Source organism: Euprymna scolopes, chromosome 12, assembly GCF_053919585.1.
Source record: "Euprymna scolopes isolate OS-2025 chromosome 12, ASM5391958v1, whole genome shotgun sequence".
In the NCBI taxonomy this organism is placed as follows: domain Eukaryota; kingdom Metazoa; phylum Mollusca; class Cephalopoda; order Sepiida; family Sepiolidae; genus Euprymna; species Euprymna scolopes.
Window position 1 is genome coordinate 82,059,045 of NC_136493.1, and position 18,955 is coordinate 82,077,999.

The 18,955-nt window shown below is 30.7% G+C and overlaps 1 protein-coding gene across 2 annotated transcripts in view; it reads right to left on the bottom strand.

Moving 5' to 3' along the window:
* LOC145291379 (uncharacterized) overlaps nucleotides 1-18,955 on the bottom strand; it is a 172,156-nt gene that overhangs the window by 93,137 nt on the left and 60,064 nt on the right. For both annotated transcript variants that reach the window (XR_013869399.1, XM_080137169.1), the window contains exon 4: nucleotides 3,626-3,694. Coding sequence is in view for 1 of the 2 variants with exons in the window: in XM_080137169.1 (XP_079993295.1) it covers nucleotides 3,626-3,694 (69 nt within the window). In the remaining variant the exon portion in view is untranslated. The remainder of the gene's footprint in view (nucleotides 1-3,625; nucleotides 3,695-18,955) is intronic.

The window sequence follows — 18,955 nt, forward strand, 5'->3', positions numbered from 1 at the left end:
GAACATATAGAGCATTTAAAACAAGTGTTCACAAGAATAAACGAGTACGGATTCAAGGTGAAAGAAAACAAATGTGAATTTTGTCTAGACGAAATCAAGTATTTAGGACAAATAATAAGCAAAGATGGTCGACGCCCTGATCCAGAAAGAGCGATAGCAATTAGGAACATGCCAGCACCACATAACGTGACGACTTTACAGATCTTCTTAGGCCTCGCAAACTACTACCAAGTATTTATCATAAGCATGCACGACCTAAGAGCTCCGCTGGACGAATTATTAAAGAAATGGATATGGATAAAAGAATGTCAAGACTCATTTGAGGAAATTAAAAAGACTTTGACGTCAGATTTATCCTTAACTTATTACGACCCAAAATTACAAATAATTGTTGCGAGTGACGCGAGCTCGTATGGTATAGGAGCATGTATACAGCATATCATGCCAGATGGAACGAAGAACCCTATAGCGCACGCTTCAAGGACCCTAATTCCGTCAGAGAAGGCTTACTCCCAAATAGAAAAGGAAGCATTAAGCATTATTTTCGCGGTGACGAAATTCCACCGTTATCTGTACGGAAGATATTTTATACTGGAAACAGACCACAAGCCCTTAGTGACTATTTTCGGCTCAAAAAAGGGCTTACCAGTATATACGGCAAATCGGTTACTCCGTTGGGGTACGATCTTGCTAAATTATGATTTTCAAATAAAACATCTACGTTTGGGAAAAATAGGTCATGCGGATTGATTGTCAAGGCTTATACCGAAAAGGGATGAAACCTTTGAAGAGTCAGTAATTGCAGCTATACGTTCCAATTATGAGGAAAAAAAAACATGGTGGCGAATATAATAAGAGAATTACCAGTCACGCTCACCGATATAAAAGGGAGGCTGAAAATGACGACGTCATCAAAGACATAAAGAAAAAATTCAGGGAAAATGACGGAAAATCGCAAAGTATATTTTCCTTATGCAATGAGGTATTATTATATAGTGAAAGAGTGGTTGTACCGAAAACCTTGCAGAAAAAAATCTTACGTGATTTTCTTACTGGACACCCGGGTATAAATAGGATGAAGACACTTATGAGGAGTTATGTTTACTGGCGTAATATGGATGTGGATATTGCATTAACAGTAAACAAATGTAAAGGTTGTGCGTTAGCCGCTAAGGCACCACCGATAGTTCATAAACCTTGGAAAAAAACTGACCATCCATGGTCACGCATTCATCTAGTCTTTGCTGGACCGATCGAGGGACACTATTACCTAATCATAGTAGATAGCTTTTCCAGATGGCCGGAAGTAAAGCGGGTAAAAAACCCAAGTACAGATAACACAATCAGTTTTCTGCATGAAATATTTGCACGTTTTGGGGTACCAGACTTTGTAGTCACAGATAACGGAACACAATTTACTTCAAGTGTTTTCAATGATTTTTGTGAATCGTTTCAGGTAAACCATATAAGTACACTACCGTTCCATCCTAGCTCAAATGGATTAGCGGAAAGGTTCGTAGATACGATAAAGCGTGCCCTTAAAAAATCTATAGGGACACCGACGGATAAAGCATTACAACAGTTCCTGCAAATTTACAGGATAACTGAGAACCCAAATACACCGGCGAAATTATCGCCGGCAGAATTAATGTTTGCGAGAAAAATAAAATCACCATTTAATAAATTAATACCAAAGCAAGCAGTCGTATATAAAACGACACACACATCACGTAAAAGGTTTAAACCTGATGATCAGGTATATTTTAAATGTTTTAAAAATAATGTCATATTGGGAGTCGGGTACGGTAGATAAATGTATCGGCAACTTGGTCTACATAATAAAAGGTCGAAAAGGGATACACAAAAGACACCAAATTCAATTGAGAAAACGTCATAGGAAGGACAACGAACAGGACAAACCTGAGGAACAGGAAGATCCAATTGATATAGTATACGAAACGTTTAATATTGAACCACCATAGACCATGTCCGAACCGAGGAGATCGGGAAGGGAAAGAAAGGCTATAGACCCAATGGTAATGAACCCCAAAAAGGAAAAGATATTGAAATCTACACGACTTCAAATCTTGGGAGGGGGGTGTTGTGGAGACGCCTACTAATTAGCATACGTGGGTGAACAAGATATAGATAAAGGTATCAAGTCAGCAAGACCGGGAAGCTGTGTTCGAACGCCGGATAGGCAAGACGCATGTGCCGGTCGCTCCATGAAAGACTTTAACACGCCCTCTGCCGGACAATCTTCCAACTGCAGTACAACTGCACCTTTATAAATATGTATTATCTTTTCGTCTTAATATATTTGTTTTACATTTACTTTCTGCGTTCGTGTTGTTATTGATACAGACACAACACTAATAAATGCCAGACATTCAACGGCCATCTCATACATTCCAACCAAGAGATATTTTTAAAGATTTTGGCCGTCCCTTTAAATGTAATTGTTTGAATCTCTCTTGTAAATGCTCACCGGTTTTATTTGCGAGGTAGTTTTTGAAATTCTTTTAATGGATCCAATTGCTCCTATAATAACTGGAATGAGAGAGATCTTCTTAATATTCCAGTTTCTTTTCATGTCAAACATAAGACCTTTGGTATTTCGTTATCTTTTCCTACTCAGTTCTGTTTAACCGAACATTATTAGGGACCCTAACTTCTACAAAGGTTGCTTCTTTCTCCTTCTTGTCTAATATCACTATGTCAGGTTTAATAACTCTGTTTTCTAGGTATGTGTTAATAGCTGTAAGAATTGCATAGTCATAGTGATTGTTGCCTACTTTATTTCCAACTGTCCTTTTTGGTATATGTTCCTAAGACTTGCTGCTGTATTCTATACTATTAAGTCGCACTGTATAGTAGCCATCCCAAAGCCGAACCTTACAGCTGGATATCAGGTGGCTCACATTCTCTATTTCTGTGTGGCAGCATCTGCACTAGTTGCCATCGATGAGACCCCTGATCTTCTTAAAAGCATTGGTCATCAAACCTAGGCAACCATTATAATCTGTACTAATAGGTTCTGCAAATCATATAGTCTACTAAATCTCCGTACTTGTTTTACAAGTACTTCAACAGAAAGTGCTTCACCAAACATATTTCACTTATACCCTTTCAATATAAATACCTACGACCAACCTAACAATAATAAAAAAATACCTTTTCACTGAAGAGGTATCCAGATGCCGGAAGACTTTCTACTCTGACAGCTTCTTTCCTTGAACTGCTTGCTTTTGGAATTCTAGCCCTGTTCCATGTTCCCTCGACTGTATCAACATGCAGAAATATTAATGTAATATGAACAAACATCTCGTTGCACAAATCCTCTTTTAACATGCCCCTATAAATACGGGCCCTAATTCACCCTAGTCGTTTATGTCTCAGTAGCAATGTACTTTGCTATGGGTGAGCAAAAATTCAAATATAAAGAGTAATAAATGTTTCCAAAAATAAAGCTTCTATAGTTACAATCTCTCTTTCTCTGCAATGCTATTTATTAGATATTATTTAATTAATAATTAATGCATCTCTCATTGCAGCTGAAATACTGAAAAAAAATGAATATGTTTTATGATAAAATTGTTTCAACTGAAAAGAAATAAAAACTTACCTTCAAATGTTTTACTTGAAGAGCATAGGATTTTTGCAGAATCTCAACAGTGAAAAATACTTCTAGAATCTGAAAGAAATGAAAAAGACTTTATTGTCGAAAAAAAAAGATGTTTGAATAAAATATTGCTAAAAAATCAACCTGGCTTCTTAGAGCAGAAGAGAAGGCTAAAAACGAGTGATTAAATGCTGATAGAATTTTGCAATTATGAAATATATATTTTTAATTAAATTTAATATATTTTAATACATTTAATTATCTTTGTCTGTTTGAATTAATAAAACTTAATATTTTAATCTTAACCTCAACTGATCTTTGAATGAATAAACGTTTATATTTGAATTTTGCTATGATGTCAAAAAATATGTTCGCAAACGTCTTGCTGATTTCGTTTTTGAAATTTTTAGATGAGGATTGGTTATTCGTATTGTTTAGATTCATCAGACTACTGTTCTCATCTGAAGTGTCATTTTCGAACGTTTCGGTCAATTTAATTTCTTCAAGTCTACCTTGTCAAACTCAGGAATGTTTCTGTCGAACTCGGGAATTTGGACAGAATTTCACATGGAGCCCTTTATTTACTTCATGGGGGTAGCATGCTCTCGTCCCATCTGCCATGACTGGATAGAGGTCCGAAGTAATTTGTAATTGTATTTTTCTGTCGCTCACACTGAGAACTGAGCCTTCAACTTTCAGGAGAATATCATTTTTACATCACAGTTTATTTTTATATTACAACTGATTTTTTCAAGTACTCTATCAACTGCACTAGGAGTCCTTGTTCTAGTACGAATTTTGGGAGTGTTAAATCTATTTTATTTCTAGTTGTAAATATCACTATTTATTTACGAATTATTATTAATGTATATATACATATATTATTGTTATTGTTCTACTTATTACTGCATATATTATCTATTATCAGAGAGGCGGTAGCACTCTCTATATAGGGATGGCCCGTACACGCCTATATACGCCTACAAAACAAAACTATCCAAATCTCAACTAAAATCAACTTATAAGTTTCAAAAAGCACATATTCTTACAGAGAAGCGTCTTACGAATCCAGCGAGTGTCAGAACGTCGGTTAAAATGTCAAAAGAGAGCAAAAAAAAAAAGGGTACAAAAATGGCCAATTGTTCTTCTTTCTTCTTTCTTCTTTCTTCTTTCTTCTTCTGCTTTCTTCTTTCTTTTGAGACGATGTATCTCGGTGTACGAACGGTCTCTGACAACAGTTCAAGCATCAATCGACTGCTCTTTATACGGAGAAGTGCAGTGACCCATCGCTTTTTAGCTAACTCCATAATTAAATAAGATTACGTCTAATAACAAGTTTTAAACACTATATACCCAATGTAGACAGACCACTTCGAACACGGAACTTCTCTCAAAAGGGACAGCTCCAAATAATACACTGGATGATCACAGACGTTCCAGTTTGCCAGTGGCCTATATTTCTTGGACGCTGAATATTTGAGGTGAACGTTAAGGTTTTTTCTTTAAACAGTAACCCACCAGCGTTAATGAAACCACGAAATCTTTATCTCAGTTGATCAAAATTGTTATAAGAGTAACCTATCAGCAAGTACGACGTCAAAAAACAATGTTATAAAAACAAATAATTCTTCAGATTTTGGACTGTAAAATATGTACAAAATGTCAATGCTGTGACCAGGATTCGAACCTAGGTTAGCACGGCCACAGCGTGGGGTCCTAACCTCTAGACGATCACGGCTAACACTGACGTCTGTCGCTCTTGGCAGAAAGATACATGACTACTGTCAAACTATTGAAAAATAAGGAGGAAACTTGAAATTCTCACGCATGCGCAAAAATACACTATAGCAACCATTGTTAAATGCAGCTGAATCTCTTCGCTCGCTAAGAAAAGTAGATCAGACCAGTTCTTCTAAGAACTCACCAAACGCCAAAGGAAATAAGTTAAATTAACCGCAAAAGAAACTGCAAGAAAGTCATCTTCTAAGAACTCACTGGAAGCTGACCAAAAAGAATCAAAATCTAAGCCCTAGCCACAAAAATAACTAGATATTGTGGCTACTATACACAATCTACTAATAAAAACAAGTAAGTTTTCTAAAATAAACTACAATAAATTAACCAAGTAACCTCACACTGTCACTGATTAGGACTTCATATAAAGATAACAACTACACTATTGGTGTATATACCGTTCCACACTTTAACTATTGGTGACGGGGCAGTATCTCAATTCTACGAGAGTTGTCTTGCTATAAGATAAGTGATATTATAGTAAGATACACGTAAGTGTTATATGTTTACATTTAATAAAAAATGCCAAAGTCAGCACGTAGTAAAAAAGCTCAGAGAAATATAGACTATGAAAAAAACAAAGTCAAGGTATTATCTGAGCACAAAGAATACTATCAGAAAAATGCTGAAATAATAAAAATTAAGTATCATGCAAATCCTGAGGCAAAGAAGGCTGCCTCACGTGCTGACTCAAAAGCACGGTATAACAGGGATCCCGAGGGGAAAAAACTGCCTCACGTGCTCTTTATAACAAAGAACCAGAAAAAAAGAAGGCTGCCTCACGTGCTGACTCAAAAGCACGGTATAACAGGGATTCTGAGGAGAAAAAAGCTGCCTTACGTGCTCTTTATAACAAAGAACCAGAAAAAAAGAAGGCTGCCTCACGTGCTCTTTATAACAAAGAACCAGAAAAAAAGAAGGCTGCCTCACGTGCTGACTCAAAAGCACGGTATAACAGGGATCCCAAGGGGAAAAAAGCTGCCTCATGCACAAACTATTATAAATATAAATATCAAAAACTGCCAAATCTTTGCCAAAACGCCAAAGAATGAACCAAGAAAAATTTAATAGTGAAGGTATGAACATTTTAGAACTTTATAATACTCTAACTGTTTTATCAGAGAGGCGGTAGCACTCTCTATGTAATATAGAACCGATGGAGGACCAAGAGGCAACTCCTAAGGCCCAAAACCCAAAGACCTAAAACCCAGCAGGAAGCGACCTGCTACTAATGGAGGCGGCAATGAGCCGCCTCCTAAAAAAGACAATACTATCATGAATGTAAGTTTAAAAATAAGACTGTAAGTAAAAATACTAATTAACAAGAATAAAAAAGCATTGGAAATGCAAAAGGATATAGGGATGGTATGCCAAAAAGTATACAAACAAGATAGCTATGAATGGCTAGGCACATGGAAATAGAATTGCATCCAAAGTATAGCCCTATAGCTTTTTACAACCGTAATGATGGCACGGAATGAAGATTGGAGAAAAGCTATAGGGCTATACTTTGGATGCAATTCTATTTCCATGTGCCTAGCCATTCATAGCTATCTTGTTTGTATACTTTTTGGCATACCATCCCTATATCCTTTTGCATTTCCAATGCTTTTTTATTCTTGTTTATAATTAACGATCCCCATTTCGTGTTAAATATTATACTAGATCCACGTAGTAATCGATTGTCGTTCAGCATATGTTCTGCTTCTTTGAGTCATCTTACGTCCCACCGTTCTTCTCTGTCTATAATTCCTATTTCGTCCCATAAAACCTATGTTTGAGTTATAAACTGAGACACATTCTTAAGCGCTTCCACGCATGCTTGTCACACATATAAAGGTATATATATATATATATATATATATATATATATATATATATATATATATATATATATATATAAATGGAACGAACAGAGAAGGGCGAATTAAATGTAAACTTGATCACCTTGCACAGTGGTGCACAGAACTGATATTGTATGGCTCAAGGATACCGAACAAAGTGTCGCTATATTGCGCTGAGATGCAAAAGAACTAATATTGCATGACACAAGAATACCAAACGAAGCGTAGTCATGTTTCACTGAGATGCAAAAGAAGAACTGATATTGTATGGCACAAGGATACCAAATGATGTGTTGCCATGTAGCATTGAGATACAAAAGAATAGATTATCTTGCATGAGTTAAAGGAACCGATCATCTGATATTTCATGTAGAATTATTCATCAAAGAAAAGCCTGCAGAAATATTTACTGAAAAAATAAACAAGGGTTATCCTGTTTAAGACGACACAAAGTGGAAGTACTGAGCTCTCGATCTGCCACGAAATAACTTATTGATGTAAGAGAGAGACAACGCTGATACCACTAAAGAGGATATGAGCAAGAAATGTGGATTTATATCCAGACTTCATTGTTGTCTACTGAGTTTTCAAAAACCTTTGAAATTTGATATTATTCCATTTAGACAAACTATCTTTCTCTCTGGATATCGCACAAATTATCCAGCTATATTATTTACATTTTATCCCCCTTTCTCCAAGCCCTTTTCTCTTTCTTTATTTCCAAGCCCTTTTCTCTTTCTTTATCTCCAAGCCCTTTTCTCTTTCTTTATTTCCAAGCCCTTTTCTCTTTCTTTATCTCCAAGCCCTTTTCTCTTTCTTTATCTCCAAGCCCTTTTCCATCCCCATTGGGCAGTTCAGTTGATTCACATAACCTTCTTGTTGTTCTTATTTTATATCTTACAACTATTGGTATTATATTCAGGATCTTTTGATTACTATATAACAAGTCGTGTGTCCTATTTTTTTTTTCCTTTTCGGCATATTTTTGTTCCCCAGCCAGTAATCCACGATTGTTAAGGGAGTCATGGGTGTGTTCACTCAGTTTTTCTGTTAGGATTTTCCACGTGGTTTGTAAGCAGGTTATTTCGCTTGATTAATATAATTCAGCTTTTGGCTGAAGAAATTTAGTTGTCTTGTGAGAAATTTATGAGTTTTCAGATAAATTTTACGTGAAACAAGGACCTGAATAACAATAAAAGGATAAAATTAAAGAGGAGTAAGTGAATAAAATCGAAAGAGATCTTGTTTAAAATGAAGAAAAGGTTTTATTTACAGAATTAAAATGAAGAAAAGGTTTTATTTACAGAATAGGTTGCAAATTATTCCCTTTTCAGGCATTCAAGGACAAAAAAAAAATCACCAAGTAACAAAAATAACACACAAAAAAAGTGTTTCATAAATTATAAATGTCGCTTTTTTTTACATGGAGGTCACCACTTATCAAGACCCAGAAGCCACTCGGGGATAAGGGTTATTGCGTGTACAGTAATCAATGGGATAGTGTTGTAGTCTTCGTTAGTATTAGAGATTTGATAAAGTGTCATTACTTAAGGGGACGGTTCATCAGGAATTTGTTTATGTTGGACTTGAAGACATCCAAGTTGAAGTCAGGTGGGAAACAGGCAAGCGGTAGAGAGTTTCGCTTCAACGAACGACTACCATTAGCATGAAAATTAAGAACGAGTACTTCCAAAATAATGTACACAACAAATTCAATAAAATCTATGGAACGTACTCACAAGGGTGAAGATAGACAGTAGAGTCATTTACCTTTTTTGAATTTTTTCAATTTAAAGGTTTTCAAATTACTCCAGAATTCTTTCCTTCAAAAACGCGTTGACTGTCGCTGCGTATATAAGGTTGTAGGGAAGAGCTCACCTCGCCACAACATGTGTTTTCTTCTTACATGGTTGTTCTTCCAGAGCGTAAGGTTCAGGAATCCTTGTCCACGCAGGTTATGAAGCATACGTTCACTCTCCTGGTCGGTAGGATTCTAAAAGGCTGGATTCTGTGACGTCAGTCGCAAGGAGTTAGCTTAATTCAAAATTAATGGGGGTTTCGTACGAATATCAAATAGTACGAAACCAATTTCCATAAAGTACAAAATACAGCAAATATAATGTACGAACCAGAATAATAAAAAAGAATACAAAAATATACATGCGGTTAATTGTTGGTACAAAAAAAAATCCTACAGTCTGTGACGCAAATGAAAAGTTCGATGACATCAGAAATGGAAAATTTGTGAAGCCAGACGGTCTAAGAGCCATGAACTGGGTAATCATTATCAATAACCACATTCAGAACGAACTCATCGAATTTCTTGTTAAGTCAATACGGAACCAAATTATTTCGAAAAGTCTTGCATCAAGATATTATAGCATAATACTAGATTGTATACTATTATCAGTCACTTAAGGCAGCTAAGTATTGTTCTTTAGAAAGTGGAATTTACAGAATGATGTGATGCAGAAATGTTTTGAACACTGCATTTTTTAGAAATCAATAAAAAGCTGTATACATGCCATGCGCCAGTCATCAACTTAATGTAGTAATTGCTGATACTGCAAGGTCGCCGGTTATTTCCCTTTCTTTTTTTTTTATTTCTTTTCCTTTTTTTTTTTTTTTTTTTTGCTATCTGCAACGTATGTGCAATTTATTTACCGCTTCAACGAAGAGATGGGCTATTCTGAAGAAGCATGTGACTCATTTAACTGTTAAAAGCTTTCCGGAAACCAAATGGGAAGCAAGCGTGGAAGCTGTTAAATCGTTGCGTTTTCAGACAACAAATTTTGAAAGCAATCGAAGAATTCGAACAAGTGTCTCTGGATAGTCGAGATAGATTTATCAGTACAGAATGTTCATGTTTAGTCGCTGGTGTTTATGTGTTTGTTTAATTAACTGGCATGACTAGCTGCTTCAAATAAACATTATAAGTAAAACGTTACAGAGAATACAGAGAAATTTCTGACACACATAGGTGTGTCAGAAATTTCGTGAAAATAGTGTATAATTCCACCCCCATCTTTCCAAGCTTATAACTCCTCGAAAAATGTAATTCAAGCCCTAATTTTGTTTTTCAATTAAAGGAGCAAGGACCAAGGTTTCATTAAAAAAAAAAAAGCAACGTGTTTTTTTTTTAATGTTTTAAACTTCGGACTTTACAGGTAAATTTCTAAAAAACAGTTCTATTTCTTTGTTTTAAATTTGAATATATTATTTATTGACCTTTTCTCTTCAATTTGTGATATATAAGACTTTGGTACATAAATTAATTATTTACTTTTTAATAGACATTTCAAAATAAGAGGCGTGAATTATTCGACCCCCTGTCTTTCCAAGCTTATAACTCCTCGAAAAATGTAATTCAATCCCCATTTTTTTTTCAATTAAAGGAGCAAGGTTCCATTAAAAAAAAATTTAAAAAAATAATGTGGTTTAAAAAAAAAGGTTTTAAACTTCAAACTTTACAGGTAATATTCTAAAAAACACGACATTTTTTCTGTTTTAAATTTGAATATATTATTTATTGACCTTTTCTCTTCAATCTGTGCGTAAATTAATTATTTACTTTTCGGTGAGTAAATTAATTATTTACTTTTTAATAGAAACTTCAAAATGGGGGGGCGTGAATTTAAAAAAAAACGTTTGTCTAAAATATTATATTCAGTTTATTGGAAAGAGCATAAAATTTCACATTGACTCTGAAAATATCATAAAAATAGAATCAATAGAAAAATTTTGATAAATTTTTAAAGTTTAAAAATTGAAAAATATTGAGTTCGGAAAATTCATTACTGTTTTAAAAAATATATATTTCTATTACTTTTAAAACAACTTTAATAGTTTATTTTGGAAGTACAATCCGTAAAGGAAATAAATAACCCACTTTTAACAGAGAAATTACAAGATTTTTATATTTTATTCGCAGTTTCGTGTTAGGGGTGTCAAAAATTCCTACAAAAATTCTGATACACCTAACGCATCGATGATCACATTTCTCACGTCGAGGCTGGCATGTTATTTGTTTCACAATATGAGAAGGAAGGACTTGCAGTTGTCGAAGTTAAAACAAGAGAATTAGTGGATGAGAATTAGCTTGAAGTGAATCTCGCCTATTCAGAACTAAGGAAAAGAAAGAAACATAGGCACCGCCAAAAATGGCCGAAAAATCAAGTTGTTGTTGTTTTTTAAAACGAAATTGCATTTATTAAAATCCATTATTTCTGAGTAATTTTTTTTTTCCAGAAAGATAAAACCCTGAATTTTATCATATAGAAAGCAGAATAATGTAAAACTTTTTCTACTATTTTAATTAAATTTTAAATGTTAAATTTTCCCCAAAAGTTAACAATTGACGTTTTTCTTTTGCACAAAAAACGTATATAAATAGTTAAAAAAAAAAAAAAAAAGAAGGTTTTTGAAAGAATTAATTTTTTATTTCTTGTCTAACTAAGATTTGGGGTGATTTTCTATGAGAATATGCAAAAATATTATAATATAAGTACCTGGATTTCAAATAATTCCACTTATTCATATAGTCAACCAGTTACTTCGAGTCGATTTGATTACTGTTTACATTTGTACTTGATAAAAAGCAAACTACGGAAGACCAAAAAGCCAAAAAAAAAACTTATTTTTCAGTGACGAAAATTTCAATGTATTATTAACGTTGAGGCTGGCCAGTACCAGATGGATGACCATTTGTATGAGTTTGGTTTTTAATGTGTATGTGTGTGGGGGCCATGCTCTCCAAAATGGGGAGGGGGCAATTTAAAGCAGAATAAAAAAAATTATTTCAGCGCGTTTGGTCCACCGTAGTCGAAAGGCGGCAAACATTTCCAAACTTGATCGAAAAAATAATGATATTTTTAACACAATATAATTTATCGAATTTTTTTTTGTATCGATTCTTCAAAGCATGCCCTGTTTAATGATGGTCATGCACTATTTGGCTCGCTAAAAAGAAATTGTTAATTTATTTATCAAAGATTTTATAATGGCTTTTTTCGTATAAATATTAAAAAAAAATTTTTATTGTTTTGCTTAACTTAAATTAATTATTTTACTTAACATATTCACCGAATTTCACACTTCAAAACTCAAAAGCGGGATAATTAAACACAATCGAAGTTCTGATATTCAGACATCAAAATAAGGTATGCAAACAAGTTTTTTTTTTAAATCTATGATCCCGTCCCTTACAACAACATAATATGTTTTGTTCAGTTTCAGATGATTATTTTAAGCATAGTTGGAACCCCCTCAAAACAAGGGGGGTGGTGTAAGCAAAAATATATATATATAAATATTGTTTATGAAAAATAAGTACAATGTTATAAAGTTCATTCTTCTCTTAATAATCGCTGAAAATTTCGTATTGATTGGATAATTACCTGATTTTTGGTAGATTTTTAAAAAGACGGTCCGTCAAAAAGTACTTAACTGCCCCCCCCCCCTCAGTTTTGGCGGTGCCTAAAGAAACATGTATCTTTAGATACGAATCGGACGATGAGTCAGATCACCAGATTGGGGGAAAAGCATTTCGTGGAGAATTTTTCTATCCACTCATAATTGCAATTTCACAAAGTCTTCAGGAACGGTTTGAAAACATGAATGATTTAAAATCAAAGTACGGGTTTTTGTATGGCACCAGTAGCATAAATAAAAAATAAATAATACATTCGTACATGCTGCATTGCTTGGCAAAAATAGATTGGAGGGGCGATATTGACTGTGAAAAATTGAAAGCGAGATTATCAATTTCTTCAAACTTATGAAGTTTATGTAGTAAGTTCATGAACTAAGAAGAATATTATATTTTCCGCTATTGAATATGTAAATTATAAAATGGAACACATACATGTCGATTTATATCTATTGAATGTGTAAATTATAAAATGAAACACATACTTGTTGATTTATATCTATTGAGTGTATAAATGAAAAAATTAAACACATACTTGTCGATTCATATCTATTGAATGTGTAAATTATAAAATGAAACACATACTTGTCGATTTATATCTATTGAATGTATAAATTAAAAATGAAACACATACTTGTCGATTTATATCTATTGAATGCGTAAATTATAAAATGGAACACATACTTGTCGATTTATATCTATTGAATGTGTAAATTAAAAAATGAAACACATACTTGTCGATTTATATCTATTGAATACGTAAATTAAAAAATGAAACACATACACGTCTTTTTATATCTATTGAATGTGTAAATTATAAAATGAAACACATACTTGTCGATTTATATCTATTGAATGTGTAAATGATAAAATGAAACACATACTTGTAAATTTATATCTATTGAATGTGTAAATTATAACATGAAACACATACTTGTAGATTTATATCTATTGAATGTGTAAATGATAAAATGAAACACATACTTGTCGATTTATATCTATTGAATGTATAAATTATAACATGAAACACATACTTGTAGATTTATATCTATTGAATGTATAAATGAAAAATGAAACACATACTTGTCGATTCATATCTATTGAATGTGTAAATTATAAAATGAAACACATACTTGTCGATTTATATCTATCGAATGTATAAATTAAAAATGAAACACATACTTGTCGATTTATATCTATTGAACGTGTAAATTATAAAATGAAACACATACTTGTCGATTTATATCTATTGAATGTGTAAATTATAAAATGAAACACATACTTGTCGATTTATATCTATTGAATACGTAAATTAAAAAATGAAACACATACACGTCTTTTTATATCTATTGAATGTGTAAATTATAAAATGAAACACATACTTGTCGATTTATATCTATTGAATGTGTAAATGATAAAATGAAACACATACTTGTCGATTTATATCTATTGAACGTGTAAATGATAAAATGAAACACATATATGTCGATTTATATCTATTGAATGTGTAAATTATAAAATGAAACACATACTTGTCGATTTATATCTATTGAATGTGTAAATTATAAAATGAAACACATACTTGTCGATTTATATCTATTGAATGTGTAAATGATAAAATGAAACACATACTTGTCGATTTATATCTATTGAATGCGTAAATTATAAAATGGAACACATACTTGTCGATTTATATCTATTGAATGTGTAAATTAAAAAATGAAACACATACTTGTCGATTTATATCTATTGAATACGTAAATTAAAAAATGAAACACATACATGTCTTTTTATATCTATTGAATGTGTAAATGATAAAATGAAACACATACTTGTCGATTTATATCTATTGAATGTGTAAATTAAAAAATGAAACACATACTTGTCGATTTATATCTATTGAATGTGTAAATTAAAAAATGAAACACATACTTGTCGATTTATATCTATTGAATACGTAAATTAAAAAATGAAACACATACATGTCTTTTTATATCTATTGAATGTGTAAATGATAAAATGAAACACATACTTGTCGATTTATATCTATTGAATGTGTAAATGATAAAATGAAACACATACTTGTCGATTTATATCTATTGAATGTATAAATGAAAAATGAAACACATACTTGTCGATTTATATCTATTGAATGTGTAAATTATAAAATGAAACACATACTTATAGATTTATATCTATTGAATGTATAAATGAAAAAATTAAACACATACTTGTCGATTCATATCTATTGAATGTGTAAATTATAAAATGAAACACATACTTGTCGATTTATATCTATTGAATGTATAAATGAAAAATGAAACACATACTTGTCGATTTATATCTATTGAATGTGTAAATGATAAAATGAAACACATACTTGTCGATTTATATCTATTGAATACGTAAATTAAAAAATGAAACACATACACGTCTTTTTATATCTATTGAATGTGTAAATTATAAAATGAAACAGATACTTGTCGATTTATATCTATTGAATGTGTAAATAATAAAATGAAACACATACTTGTCGATTTATATCTATTGAACGTGTAAATGATAAAATGAAACACATACTTGTCGATTTATATCTATTGAATGTGTAAATTATAAAATGAAACACATACTTGTCGATTTATATCTATTGAATGTGTAAATAATAAAATGAAACACATACTTGTCGATTTATATCTATTGAACGTGTAAATGATAAAATGAAACACATACTTGTCGATTTATATCTATTGAATGTGTAAATTATAAAATGAAACACATACTTGTCGATTTATATCTATTGAACGTGTAAATTATAAAATGAAACACATACTTGTCGATTTATATCTATTGAATGTGTAAATTATAAAATGAAACACATACTTGTCGATTTATATCTATTGAACGTGTAAATTATAAAATGAAACACATACTTGTCGATTTATATCTATTGAATGTGTAAATTATAAAATGAAACACACACTTGTCGATTTATATCTATTGAATGTGTAAATTATAAAATGAAACACATACTTGTCGATTTATATCTATTGAATGTGTAAATTATAAAATGAAACACATACTTGTCGATTTATATCTATTGAATGTGTAAATTATAAAATGAAACACATACTTGTCGATTTATATCTATTGAATGTGTAAATTATAAAATGAAACACATACTTGTCGATTTATATCTATTGAATGTGTAAATGATAAAATGAAACACATACTTGTCGATTAATATCTATTGAATGTGTCAATTATAAAATGAAACACATACTTGTCGATTTATATCTATTGAATGTGTAAATTATAAAATGAAACACATACTTGTCGATTTATATCTATTGAATGTGTAAATGATAAAATGAAACACATACTTGTCGATTTATATCTATTAAATGTGTAAATTATAAAATGAAACACATACTTGTCGATTTATATCTATTGAATACGTAAATTAAAAAATGAAACACATACACGTCTTTTTATATCTATTGAATGTGTAAATTATAAAATGAAACACATACTTGTCGATTTATATCTATTGAATGTGTAAATAATAAAATGAAACACATACTTGTCGATTTATATCTATTGAACGTGTAAATGATAAAATGAAACACATACTTGTCGATTTATATCTATTGAATGTGTAAATTATAAAATGAAACACATACTTGTCGATTTATATCTATTGAATGTGTAAATAATAAAATGAAACACATACTTGTCGATTTATATCTATTGAACGTGTAAATGATAAAATGAAACACATACTTGTCGATTTATATCTATTGAATGTGTAAATTATAAAATGAAACACATACTTGTCGATTTATATCTATTGAACGTGTAAATTATAAAATGAAACACATACTTGTCGATTTATATCTATTGAATGTGTAAATTATAAAATGAAACACATACTTGTCGATTTATATCTATTGAACGTGTAAATGATAAAATGAAACACATACTTGTCGATTTATATCTATTGAATGTGTAAATTATAAAATGAAACACACACTTGTCGATTTATATCTATTGAATGTGTAAATTATAAAATGAAACACATACTTGTCGATTTATATCTATTGAATGTGTAAATTATAAAATGAAACACATACTTGTCGATTTATATCTATTGAATGTGTAAATGATAAAATGAAACACATACTTGTCGATTTATATCTATTGAATGTGTAAATTATAAAATGAAACACATACTTGTCGATTTATATCTATTGAATGTGTAAATGATAAAATGAAACACATACTTGTCGATTAATATCTATTGAATGTGTCAATTATAAAATGAAACACATACTTGTCGATTTATATCTATTGAACGTGTAAATTATAAAATGAAACACATACTTGTCGATTTATATCTATTGAATGTGTAAATTATAAAATGAAACACATACTTGTCGATTTATATCTATTAAATGTGTAAATTATAAAATGAAACACATACTTGTGGATTTATATCTATTGAATGTGTAAATGATAAAATGAAACACATACTTGTCGATTTATATCTATTGAATGTGTAAATTATAAAATGAAACACATACTTGTCGATTTATATCTATTGAATGTGTAAATTATAAAATGAAACACATACTTGTCGATTTATATCTATTGAATGTGTAAATGATAAAATGAAACACATACTTGTCGATTTATATCTATTGAATGTGTAAATTATAAAATGAAACACATACTTGTCGATTTATATCTATTGAATGTGTAAATTATAAAATGAAACACATACTTGTCGATTTATATCTATTAAATGTGTAAATTATAAAATGAAACACATACTTGTCGATTTATATCTATTGAATGTGTAAATGATAAAATGAAACACATACTTGTCGATTTATATCTATTGAATGTGTAAATTATAAAATGAAACACATACTTGTCGATTTATATCTATTGAATGTGTAAATTATAAAATGAAACACATACTTGTCGATTTATATCTATTGAATGTGTAAATGATAAAATGAAACACATACTTGTCGATTTATATCTATTGAATGTATAAATTATAAAATGAAACACATACTTGTCGATTTATATCTATTGAATGTGTAAATTATAAAATGAAACACATACTTGTCGATTTATATCTATTGAATGTGTAAATTATAAAATGAAACACATACTTGTCGATTTATATATATTGAATGCGTCAATTATAAAATGAAACACATACTTGTCGATTTATATCTATTGAATGTGTAAATGATAAAATGAAACACATACTTGTCGATTTATATCTATTGAATGTGTAAATTATAAAATGAAACACATACTTGTCGATTTATATCTATTGAATGTGTAAATTATAAAATGAAACACATACTTGTCGATTTATATCTATTGAATGTGTAAATTATAAAATGAAACACATACTTGTCGATTTATATCTATTGAATGTGTAAATGATAAAATGAAACACATACTTGTCGATTTATATCTATTGAATGTGTAAATTATAAAATGAAACACATACTTGTCGATTTATATCTATTGAATGTGTAAATGATAAAATGAAACACATACTTGTAGATTTATATCTATTGAATGTATAAATTATAAAATGAAACACATACTTGTCGATTTATATCTATTGAATGTGTAAATTATAAAATGAAACACATACTTGTCGATTTATATCTATTGAATGTGTCAATTATAAAATGAAACACATACTTGTCGATTTATATCTATTGAATGTGTAAATTATAAAATGAAACACATACTTGTCGATTTATATCTATTGAATGTGTAAATTATAAAATGAAACACATACTTGTCGATTTATATCTTATGAATGTGTAAATTATAAAATGAAACACATACTTGTCGATTTATATCTATTGAATGTGTAAATGATAAAATGAAACACATACTTGTCGATTTATATCTATTGAATGTGTAAATTATAAAATGAAACACATACTTGTCGATTTATATCTATTGAATGTGTAAATTATAAAATGAAACACATACTTGTCGATTTATATCTATTGAATGTGTCAATTATAAAATGAAACACATACTTGTCGATTTATATCTATTGAATGCGTAAATTGTAAAATGAAACACATACTTGTCGATTTATATCTATTGAATGTGTAAATGATGAAATGAAACACATACTTGTCGATTTATATCTATTGAATGTGTAAATTATAAAATGAAACACATACTTGTCGATTTATATCTATTGAATGTGTAAATTATAAA